The sequence below is a fragment of the Primulina eburnea genome, chromosome 13 (assembly GCF_022965805.1).
Source record: "Primulina eburnea isolate SZY01 chromosome 13, ASM2296580v1, whole genome shotgun sequence".
NCBI classification, from domain to species: domain Eukaryota; kingdom Viridiplantae; phylum Streptophyta; class Magnoliopsida; order Lamiales; family Gesneriaceae; genus Primulina; species Primulina eburnea.
This window is the reverse complement of record NC_133113.1, coordinates 19,136,006-19,146,513: the sequence shown is the minus strand read 5'-3', so window position 1 is coordinate 19,146,513 and position 10,508 is coordinate 19,136,006. Positions and strand designations below refer to the sequence as shown.

Sequence of the window (10,508 nt, the reverse complement as noted above, 5' to 3'; positions counted from 1 at the left end):
TCGATCCTGCATCTATTGATTTTAACATTGAGAGTTGATCATATTCCATTGTTATTGATGTATTCTTTCTTCCTATATATGTTAAAGTGAGCTTATGTTTAGGAAATGCATCCTAAATGAAAGGTTACTGAAGGGGATGATAGGACCCTTACCACTGATAGGACTACCAACGTTGTAGATGAATTCAGTAAATTAATACAAGAACAGGCGAAAGTTCATGGTGAACAAATTCAACAGTTGTTGAGCCTGCATACCTCAACCCAGGGTCATGGTCAAGGAAGAGGACAGAGTCGAGTGGAAAGCACCGAAGGTAGTTCTTATGAATTGTTCAGGCGTATGAATCCTCCCGAATTTGTCGATGGTGCCGATCCACACGTAGCTCTTGAATGGGTTAAATCTTTGGAGGCTATATTTGTTTATTTGAAGTTCACTGATCGAGATAGAGTGAGCTGTTCTGTGTTTATGCTAGTGAAAGCTGCTCGCATCTGGTGGGAAGCTACGAAAGTGACTGTCAATGTTCGCGAGTTAAAATGGGATGATTTCAAAGAGTTATTTTATGCCAAGTACTTTTCAAGAGAAGTTAAAGCAAAGAAAGTTAAGGAATTTCTCGCATTGAGCCAAGATTCCTTGTCTGTTGCTAAGTATATATTAAAATTTGAAGAAAGATGCGTGTTTGTTCCATTTATTGCTGAAAATGATAAAGACAAAGGAGAACACTTCCTTCGTGGGTTGAAACCGGAAATTCGAAGGGATGTGCATATGGCAAAAGTGATCACCTATCAAGACATTGTGGAAAGAGCCTTACTTGCCGAACACGATGAACAGGAAAATGAAAAGGAGCGGCAATTAAGAATACAAGCTTTTCAAACTAGAGGGCAAGGTGCAAGTGCTAGTACTCGAGGTGGTTACAAATGGAAGGGCAAAATGGAGCAACACAATAAACCTTCCATGCCTTCTTCAGATGTGGAGCTTTCGTTATGCCCTAAGTGTGGCAAGCCACACAAAGGTGAGTGTCTGGTTGGAAGTGGCCGATGTTATAGGTGCAAAGAAATGGGGCATACCGCACAAAAATGTCCTCTCTCCTCTGATAAAGGAAAAGTTCAATGAACAATCTTTACGATGACAAAAGAAGGAGCCAATCCTTATTCTTCAGTCATATCAGGTAAAATTCTAATATCTGGAAAGGAAGCACTTACATTGATTGATACTGGTGCAACTCATTGCTTTATGTCTGAAGTATTTATGCACTCCTTATCTCGCGAGCCTACTATCATGCCTTTACAATTCAATATTATGTTGCCTTCTGGTGATGAAATTTGTCCTACAAGTATTCTTAAGGCATGTCCAGTACAGATAGGTTCGAGATTTTTGTATGCTGATTTTATTGTAATTCCGATGGTTGCTTTCGATGTTATTTTGGGTCTGGATTGGTTATACGCTTATCGTGCCGTTATTGACTGTGTGGAAAAGACCGTGAAGTTTTTAACTGGTGATTATGATAGTGATGAATTTGTTGGGCTAGGTTCATCGCTCAGTATTCCCCTTGTTTCTTGTCTACAAGCTACAAAATTATTGAATAAGGGGTGTACTGGTTTTCTGGCCTTAGTATCGGATGTGAATAGGGACAGTAATTTGCAAATTCAGGATATTGATGTGGTTCAGGAATATCCTGACGTATTTGCTGATGATTTGCCTGGCTTACCTCCTGATCGAGAGGTAGAGTTTGTTATTGAATTGAGTTCAGTTACAGCCCCAATTTTTAAAGCTCCGTACAGAATGACTCCAACTGAAATGAAACAATTGAAGAATCAATTGCATGAGCTATTAGATAAAGGGTTTATCCGTCCTAGTTCCTCGCCATGGGGAGCTCCGGTTTTGTTCGTGAAAAAAAAGGATGGATCATTGAGGTTATGCATTGATTATCGTGAACTCAATAAGGTAACTATTAAAAATAAATATCCTTTGCCTCGTATAGATGATCTTTTTGATCAATTGCAAGGGGCCACTGTGTTTTCAAAAATCGATCTTCGATCCGGATATCATCAATTGAAAGTAAAAACAGAGGACATACCCAAGACTGCTTTTAGAACGAGGTATGGCCATTATGAATTTTTGGTGATGTCGTTTGGATTAACTAATGCTCCTTCAGTGTTTATGGATTTGATGAATTGTGTCTTTAAGCCGTATTTGGATACTTTTGTCATTTTTTTTATTGATGACATTCTGATCTACTCGAAGACACGAGAACTTCATAGGGAGCATTTGAGGATCATATTACAGACATTAAGAGAGAAACAATTATATGCGAAGTTAAAGAAATGTGAGTTTTGGTTAGAGCAAGTGGCGTTTTTGGGCCATATTGTGTCAAAAGAAGGAATATCAGTCGATCCGTCCAAGATTGAAGTTATTAAGCAATGGTCCATTCCAAAGACAGTTTCAGAGGTACGGAGTTTTCTTGGTTTGGCATGGTATTACAGACGATTCATAGCAGACTTCTCGAAAATAGCATTGCCATTGACAAGCTTGACAAGAAAGGCTATCAAATTTGAATGGACCATAGAATGCCAACAAGCATTCCAAACTCTGAATGATAAGTTAACTTCTGCCCCTGTATTAGTGCTTCCTTGTGGTACTGAAGATTTTGTTGTATATACAGATGCCTCAAAGCAGGGTTTGGGTGCTGTGTTGATGCAACGTTGGAAGGTGATTGATTATGATTCTTGTCAGCTAAAAGAATACGAGAAGAATTATCCCACGCATGATTTGGAGTTGGCGGCTGTGGTATTTGCCTTAAAGATTTGGCGACATTATTTATATGGTGAGAAATGTGAAATTTTTACAGACCATAAAAGTTTGAGGTATTTGTTTTCGCAGAAAAAATTGAATATGAGGCAGCGGAGGTGGTTGGAGCTCCTAAAAGACTATGATTGCACCATTAGCTATCATCCTGGAAAAGCTAATGTCGTTGCAGATGCTTTAAACCGTAAATCCAGTTATTTATTGGGTTCCATGAGTCAGAAACCGTTATTACTCGATTATCAAAGGAACAAAATAACTCTGGTATCTCCAGGTATAGTAGATCTGTTATCTGCACTAGTTCGTCGCTCTACTTTGATTGATCGTATTCTAAAGGAGCAACAATTGGATATTCAGTTATTAGAGTTGAAGAATAAAACTGATTTAACAAGTGTTTCTGAATTTGGTTTGAATCGTGATGGTTTATTGACCTTTCGAGGTAGAATTTGTGTTCCTAGGGGTGATGACATTCGGAAAGATATACTTATTGAAGCTCATACAGCGCCATATTCAGTTCATCCCAGCAGTACCAAAATGTATCAAGATCTTCGACGTCTTTATTGGTGGCCAGGTATGAAGAAAGATATAATGTTATTTATTTCTGAATGTCTAACCTGTCAGCAGGTTAAGATTGAGCATCAAAGACCTGCGGGGACTTTGCTATCTCTCCCTATACCTCAAAGGAAATGGGAACACATCACCATGGACTTTGTTACGGGACTTCCAAGAACACCAAAGGGTTACAACTCCATATGGGTGATTGTTGACCGGTTAACCAAGTCAGCTCATTTTCTTCCAGTAAATATAACGTTTACAATGAACCAATATGCTGAAGTTTATGTAGCTGAAATTGTAAGACTTCATGGAATACCTGTATCAATTGTATCTGATCGTGACCAAAGGTTTACTTCCGAGTTCTGGAAGAGTTTGCACAGAGCCTTGGGCACTAAGTTGGCCTTTAGCACAGCATATCATCCTCAGAGTGACGGGCAATCCGAAAGGGTAATTCAAATTCTGGAAGATATGTTACGAGCTTGTACAATTGACTTCCTAGGAAGTTGAGATTCCAAATTGCCTCTTGTCGAATTTACGTATAACAACAGCTACCAATCTTCAATCGGCATGGCACCCTATGAAGCTTTATATGGAAGAAGGTGCCGATCTCCATTATACTGGGAAGAATTAGGTGAAAGGAAGATGTTGGGCCCGGAGTTGGTTCAACAAACAGCAGATGTTGTGGCATTGATCCAAGAAAGAATGAAGACTGCCTAGTCTAGACAGAAAAGTTACGCTGATGTACGTTGACGGCCTTTGACATTCGAGGTAGGTGATCATGTTTTTATTAAAATATCCCCTTTTAAGGGAGTGATGCGGTTTGGCAAGAAAGGTAAGTTAAGTCCTCGATATATTGGGTCGTTTAAATTCTCGACAAGATTGGAGACATAGCCTATCGTCTTGCATTGCCACCAGACTTGATCGAATGCACAATGTATTTCATGTGTCTATGCTACGCAAATATCTTCCCAATCATTCTCATGTTCTTCGACATGAATCATTAGATCTTTTACCTGACCTAAGCTACGAAGAAATACCGGTTCAAATTCTTGATCGCAAGGTAAAAGAATTAAGAAACAAAGAGATTGGTATTGTAAAAGTTCTATGGCGGATCATATGATTGAAGAGGCGACTTGGGAACCGGAGGAAGAAATAAAACATCGTTATCCCAATTTATTCAACGGTATGCAAATTTCGGGGACGAAATTTTTATAAGGAGGGGAGATTGTAATAGCCCAACCTTTTATCATGTTAATCCTTATGGTTTATTATTGTTATGATCATGTTTTATGCTTTACTGGTTGAGATTATGTTGAATGGTTACTGGTTATGGATATCTTTATTGGAATGGTTATTGTTTTGGTAATATGTTCATAGTTGGTAATGATTATGGAAATGAATGGGTATAATAGAAATTTGATTTTGAGCTAAATAGAAAATAGAAGTGCAAAAATGGTATGACAAATGTGGCAGTAGTTGTGGTTTTTAGTATAATGTTTTGTATATTGATCTAATTGAGGTGAGGCCACTTCCATTAGAAAGATAAGATATAAGGCTATAACTTTCTTATTTTGAGTTTTGTTCAAATCCTTAGGGAAGACGAGCCAAAAGCGGCCCGAAGTGTGTCGTGTGTTTCGTTGTTCCTGCACTGACACATGTTGGTAGAATGGGCATAACTCTTTACTCCGACCTCCAAATGATCTGAAATTTGGAGGTTCAAGAAAACACATAGGGCTACAACTTTCATGTTTACCCTTTTTGCTAATTCGGAAGCAAAAATGCAGTTTTGGCCCTTTGCAGAGGGTACACGGACCCCCACACGGGGTCCGTGTCCGGCTATGCAAAATGAGTGATTTCCCGAGTTTACAAGGACCTATACACGGAGGGGGGCACGGGGTCCGTGTATATGACATAGAAAACATGTTTTTAAAGGAATTGGAGGCTTATAAACGTTACTCTATATTCTTCTACACATTTCCTACCATTCTCCTTTCTCTTCCATCGATTCAAACCCTTTTTCCTCAAGGTTTTCTTCTCTCCAATTCTCTACTCCAAATGCAAGGATTATAGTGATTTCTTAGTTGCTCCTTCCTAATATTTCAAGCTACAAGGTAATTATTCTATGTTTTTGGAGTATAGAAGGGTTTGAAGTATTGAGGGTTAAATTGGGTTCATGATTCATTGGATTATTGGAGACGATTTATGATTATGATTGTGATTATTGTTGTAGGATTTCCTTCAAGAACATCTAAGAATTCATTTGGTTTGTTGTAAGTGAAAGCTTTTCCTTGTGCTCACATGATTTATATATGTATCAAGCCATGTTATTGCTAACTAGCTCCTCCCATCGACATATAATCGATATGTATATGGTTATATATATTCATTGTTCAAAGATTACTATGGAATTCATTGACAAAGGAGCTAGTAACTCATTGTTCCTACCAAGTGTTTGATGTAATGCCTCAATGAGATTTCCTATGATTAAAGCCAAGGAATGATAGTAATTCATGCATGTCATTGGCCAATCACATGATTATGAGTATCTCTCACAGTTTTGATATTTATATCAAAGAGATACTTGCCACAGGTCACAGGTCACAGGTCACAAAACTGTCATTTCCTTCCTTTAATTCATGATATGATACCCTTTATATTGATTTGAGATTTATGATTCATTCTTTATCGCCATTGTCATAGCCACGTTCTAAGCCAAATCTATGTATATGTAATTGTTATGTACAGCTTCTAACTTACTGAGTTTTATTCTCATTCCAGTTATGTCATGTGATGCAGGTGATAAAAAGGATTGAAGCGGATTTTCCGAGGCGGGAGAAGTCATATATGTAAGGCAATGGGAAAGATTTTGTTTAGTGGTGTCACTTTTGTTTTGAGTTTAGTAAACATGTGAAGTTTTAAAATGTCATGTATTTGGCTAAATGAATGATGAGGAAAACTTTATGTTGGCTTTTGGTTATGTGTTGAAGGATATGATGGTGAATGGTTATGTATATTAGTGCGTAAAATAGTTATGATGTAAATGGTATATTGTTCTTTCCCTTTTAAATTCAAATGCTTCCACGTATGTCATTTAATTTCAATGTTATTGTCATGGGAGTGGGGTTGTTTCATTAAGATTCTCTCATGCTTACATTCTGAGATCCCACACTTTCTCTTGGTGGTTCCTGAGAAGATGACCAGGTTATAGCAGGTATTTCACCTCCCGTTGTGTTCATCTTCAGATCTACAACTTTGAGATTTGCGAAACATTCCGCAAGCTCCTGTAGATCCTTCAGACCAATCCTTTTTAAAGTTGTCATAAGATTAATTTCTTTTCTGAGACAGACTTAATTAAATTGATCATCTTTTCTTCTTCAGTCAACGGTTTTGACACCACTCTGGCCTTACCTTGTTGATGTAACAAAGGTTCAGTACCAAATGATGGTGATAACCATTCTCCTGAAGTTCTTTTACTAGAACTTGGTTGTTGTTCTAGTTTCTGAATTCTTATTTGAATATCCTTTAATATTCCAAGAATTTCTTCTTGGTTTTTAAGGATTTCTTCAACTCGTTGAGGTACAAAATATAGCAAAATGCCATAATTTTTTACTGTCTTCTAAATTTATCTAAGATCTGAAGAGAGCTTAGAGGAATCTGGTACTATCTCCAGAAACTTATTTGTTTGGATCATAAGTTTACATGAGGGTGTAGTAGCTTCCTTTTCTTCTTCTGATATCTAACAATAGTTAGTTGTACTTGTTTGTATTCCAAAATATTGGAATAATCCTTGTAAATTATTTTTCTCGAACATAAGTTCGGATTCATAATTTTTTCGAATTCTCCTTCTCCAACATTTAGTTCCTTGTAATAATAAATTTTGTGTTTGAAATAAATTAACCATGCTCTGATATCATTTGGAAAGCGTAGGGATCAATTAAAATTAAAATAGGAATGAGGGTAATTTTGGCATTTTTGAAAAACTTTTCTCTCACAAGGGAGTTAGGAACAAAACTTGTTTGGTTTGGGGACTGAAAGCTAATTTACCCTAAATTCATTGTACCTTTAATATTATTCATTATATAATTCTAAATAGGAAACTTATAGAGTCGTAGGTGGAATATTCCATATTAACATTCCACGTCTCGTCTTATATATACGAGACACATCCAATCCATGTTATTCGATATTGAATTCTTAATTATCATCACATTAATTTTCTTGCTTCATTTTTCTAAGGAACCAACTTTTGCTATTTTTAATTTGGACGCACATTAGGTGAAATCTCAAACTTAACATAATCGTTCGTAAATCACGATAGTCATGTAAACATGACAGATCAAGCCCTAATTATACAACTCAACCAAATTTTTTTGGCATTTTTCTTTTATAGTTTCATTTATTAAAAGAGTTGTAACGAATTCGGGTAACATACACTTCCTAAAATATGCTACTACAAATTTATGTATTTAGAAGATTGTATTTTTATTACATGAAAAATTTCTAAACAATAACTAAGAATGGATTTAAATCGACTCACTGTATGTATAGAACTTTGACACTGAAATGTAATGGCCTCTAGATTCATAATCTTGGGATGATATTAAAGAGCAGTGGCAACGAACGCAAAAAACATAGAATAACAAACAAGATAACAATGGTATTGGCCCAAGTATCTATATGTGCCGGAAAATCTCAAAATTTGGCGGCGGAATAAGCACACGAGAGTGTCAGGAGAAGGATTCCTACAAAGCTGAATGCTTCTCTGGTGTTGTTTCCTCCATTGGAGGAGCCATCCGTTCTAGGAACTGTTTTAGACCCAGTCTCTGTATAAACAAGACAGTCCCGATAAAATAGTAAGCGGGTCGACTCGGAGAAGAAGATGAAATACTTGATGTTAGCTAGTTACCTGATGGAAGATCTGGCTCCTCCGCTGAGTTTGGGCTCTGGGGGATTTCGTTAGCAGGAGACTCGGAGGAAGGTGGACTTGTCGGGGTTGATGCAGAACTGGGCCCGTTATTAGAAGCTGTTTCATGATAACGAAAATTCAAAATCCAGTTTGTTAGTTTGGATTAACAGTGTGAGTAAATTTCAAATATGCGTGTTTATCTTACCATCACACTGGCTCACCGGAGGAGTTTGCACGTTGCAAGCTCCGGGTAATTGAAGTGCCAGAGTTTGATTTACGACAATGCCTAGGTATGAGTTGGATCCGCCTTTCAGGAGTGTGCAAAGACACAATGGCTGCGATTGCACGACGTCCTTAAGCTGGGAACAGCACGACTGTGATGGGGTCGATGAATTTCCACTCACGTAGTTGAGGCATGGGGACAGCCCCACGAGTGCATTCATGCAGCCTGATTGTGCTGTGGCTCTGTCGTAAAACATGAGTATGACTAGCATAACTAGGCTTATGTAACATGATTTCGAAGCCATTTTGCTAGTAATTGGCGATGTTTGTGAAATGGGATCTTGGAAGACCTGAATTTTGAAGATGGAGGAGTTGCTGTAATCGAGTTTAAATAAGACTTTTCTTGGGGAAAAGACTATATAAATTGATAGGTTCAGTTTTGTTGGCCTACTTTGAATCTAATTGTTGCCGGGAAAATTTTTGCTCAACAATGTAGGAAATACAAGCAATCTGTGGCCACCTAACATGAACAGGCTTACCCTTTTCAAAGAAAATGTTAGTTAAAGTAGTTGAGCTCCATAACAGGATTTCAAATCCACCCATTTCCCCTCCAAACCGAATAAAACGATCAAAACAGAGGCATATATATATATCTCGAGTCCCAAACTTCGAGATAATAAGTTTCAACGCTCCATGTTCTTGAATTTTCTTCCAAAATCACGGATGGCTCACTCATACGCGCAATCACTGGTTGCAACTCTGCTAATATGTATGTTTTTTGAGGCGAATGCACAGATCAGCACGCCATGTACCAGTTCAATGATCAATAGCTTCTCCCCCTGCTTAAACTACGTCACCGGAAGCAGCGCCTCGGGTTCTTCCCCTACCCATGATTGCTGCAATTCCTTGGAATCTCTTGTATCTGGCAGCATGGATTGTGCCTGCCTTATAATAACCGGAAACGTCCCCGTCTCGGTACCGTTCGTGAACAGAAGCTTGGCAATTTCACTCCCTCGAGTATGCAAAACTTCTGTTCCATTGAAGTGCAAAGGTGAAAAAACAAATTTCCATATTGAACAATTCTTAATGAAATTTTGGTCTTGAATTGCTAAAGACTCAGTACTTTCTTACATTTTGCAGCCTCCGGTGATCCCTTACCGGCTCCAGGTATGCTCAGAAATGAAAAAAACTATTGAATTTTACGTTTAGTGTGATCTAAGAAACGTTGTTGGCTAAAATCCGATTACTCGCAGGTCCTGTTTTATTCGGGCCAAGTGCAGCTCCCGCTGCGGCTTCTACTCATGGTAGTAGTCCTATATCTATTCTATCTATTATAAATCTATCTTATGTAAAAAATGGGCACCTGAAACAATGGATTCATTTCTTGGTTTCAGCTTCGAAGGCGGCGGCGGCGGATGCGCCACCGCCAGCAGACACATTGGATATCTCGCCGGCATCTCCTCCTGAATTTTCATTAGCTCCAAATGCGAATCCGGGTATAAGACCCGTGGTCGACCCGAGATCGGATTCGAATTTATCCACTGCTTCACTGCCTTATCTTGTTTTGATTTTTATAGGAATGGTTGTTTTCAAGTTCTGATAAAATCATGAGTGTGTTGGAATGTAAGTAAGACTTATTTATTTCCCAGGCACGTTCGAAACTATTTTCTTGATCCACGAAACTTAACATATTGTTCCCATATCATATCACTGGTCCAGTCTTTTCCTTTCATTTTACATAATTTCATTATATTACATAATTAATCGGATAACAATTATTTTTCGTGTGTAATTAAATTAGTCTAGATAGAAATTGGTAACTGATTTTTTTTTTTTTTTTTACACAAAAACTCGCGTAACACAGTCAAAGAAGTCGATTTTATAATACGAATTTCCTACCCAACTAATAAAAAAGTATTACTTTTGACAGACACAAATCAAATTTATAAGATGGATTTATGAGCCAGCTAATAAAAAAATACTACTTTTGATACTAAAGATATGTACGACCGCCTCAAAAATTGCATAC

The 10,508-nt window shown here is 37.7% G+C and overlaps 3 protein-coding genes across 4 annotated transcripts; 2 read left to right on the top strand and 1 right to left on the bottom strand.

Moving 5' to 3' along the window:
- Window positions 1-336: 336 nt before the first annotated feature.
- On the top strand, window positions 337-1,107 carry LOC140810335 (uncharacterized). The gene has a single exon (XM_073168211.1). The coding sequence runs from the start codon at window positions 337-339 to the stop codon at window positions 1,105-1,107; it is 771 nt and encodes a 256-aa protein (XP_073024312.1).
- Window positions 1,108-7,910: 6,803 nt separating this feature from the next.
- On the bottom strand, window positions 7,911-8,786 carry LOC140810194 (non-specific lipid transfer protein GPI-anchored 5-like). The gene is made up of 3 exons (XM_073168063.1): window positions 8,463-8,786; window positions 8,258-8,374; window positions 7,911-8,174 (listed from the first exon to the last, which is right to left on the bottom strand). Exons 1-3 carry the CDS (start codon window positions 8,782-8,784, stop codon window positions 8,044-8,046), a joined length of 570 nt encoding a protein of 189 aa, XP_073024164.1. The 5' UTR covers window positions 8,785-8,786; the 3' UTR covers window positions 7,911-8,043.
- Window positions 8,787-9,172: 386 nt separating this feature from the next.
- On the top strand, window positions 9,173-10,184 carry LOC140810193 (non-specific lipid transfer protein GPI-anchored 16-like). 2 transcript variants are annotated; one of them, XM_073168062.1, is made up of 4 exons: window positions 9,173-9,530; window positions 9,620-9,646; window positions 9,733-9,783; window positions 9,874-10,184. In XM_073168062.1, the coding sequence occupies exons 1-4, from the start codon at window positions 9,173-9,175 to the stop codon at window positions 10,077-10,079; spliced, it is 642 nt and encodes a 213-aa protein (XP_073024163.1). In that variant the 3' UTR covers window positions 10,080-10,184. The 2 variants fall into 2 exon arrangements, with proteins under 2 accessions (XP_073024163.1, XP_073024162.1); XM_073168061.1 differs by having other exon boundaries at window positions 9,733-10,184.
- The last annotated feature ends 324 nt before the right edge of the window (window positions 10,185-10,508 follow it).

What these genes read in the sequence shown, in the direction of transcription:
- LOC140810335 (XM_073168211.1), top strand. Translation starts at nt 337, where the DNA reads ATGAATCCTCCCGAATTTGTCGATGGTGCCGATCCACACGTAGCTCTT.
- LOC140810194 (XM_073168063.1), bottom strand. Translation starts at nt 8,784, where the DNA reads ATGGCTTCGAAATCATGTTACATAAGCCTAGTTATGCTAGTCATACTC. An exon ending in TCCGGTGAGCCAGTGTGATG is followed by an intron (nt 8,375 to 8,462) that starts GTAAGATAAACA and finishes ATCATGAAACAG; the next exon opens with CTTCTAATAACGGGCCCAGT. An exon ending in GGAGCCAGATCTTCCATCAG is followed by an intron (nt 8,175 to 8,257) that starts GTAACTAGCTAA and finishes TTGTTTATACAG; the next exon opens with AGACTGGGTCTAAAACAGTT.
- LOC140810193 (XM_073168061.1), top strand. Translation starts at nt 9,173, where the DNA reads ATGTTCTTGAATTTTCTTCCAAAATCACGGATGGCTCACTCATACGCG. An exon ending in TGTTCCATTGAAGTGCAAAG is followed by an intron (nt 9,531 to 9,619) that starts GTGAAAAAACAA and finishes TACATTTTGCAG; the next exon opens with CCTCCGGTGATCCCTTACCG. An exon ending in TGATCCCTTACCGGCTCCAG is followed by an intron (nt 9,647 to 9,732) that starts GTATGCTCAGAA and finishes GATTACTCGCAG; the next exon opens with GTCCTGTTTTATTCGGGCCA.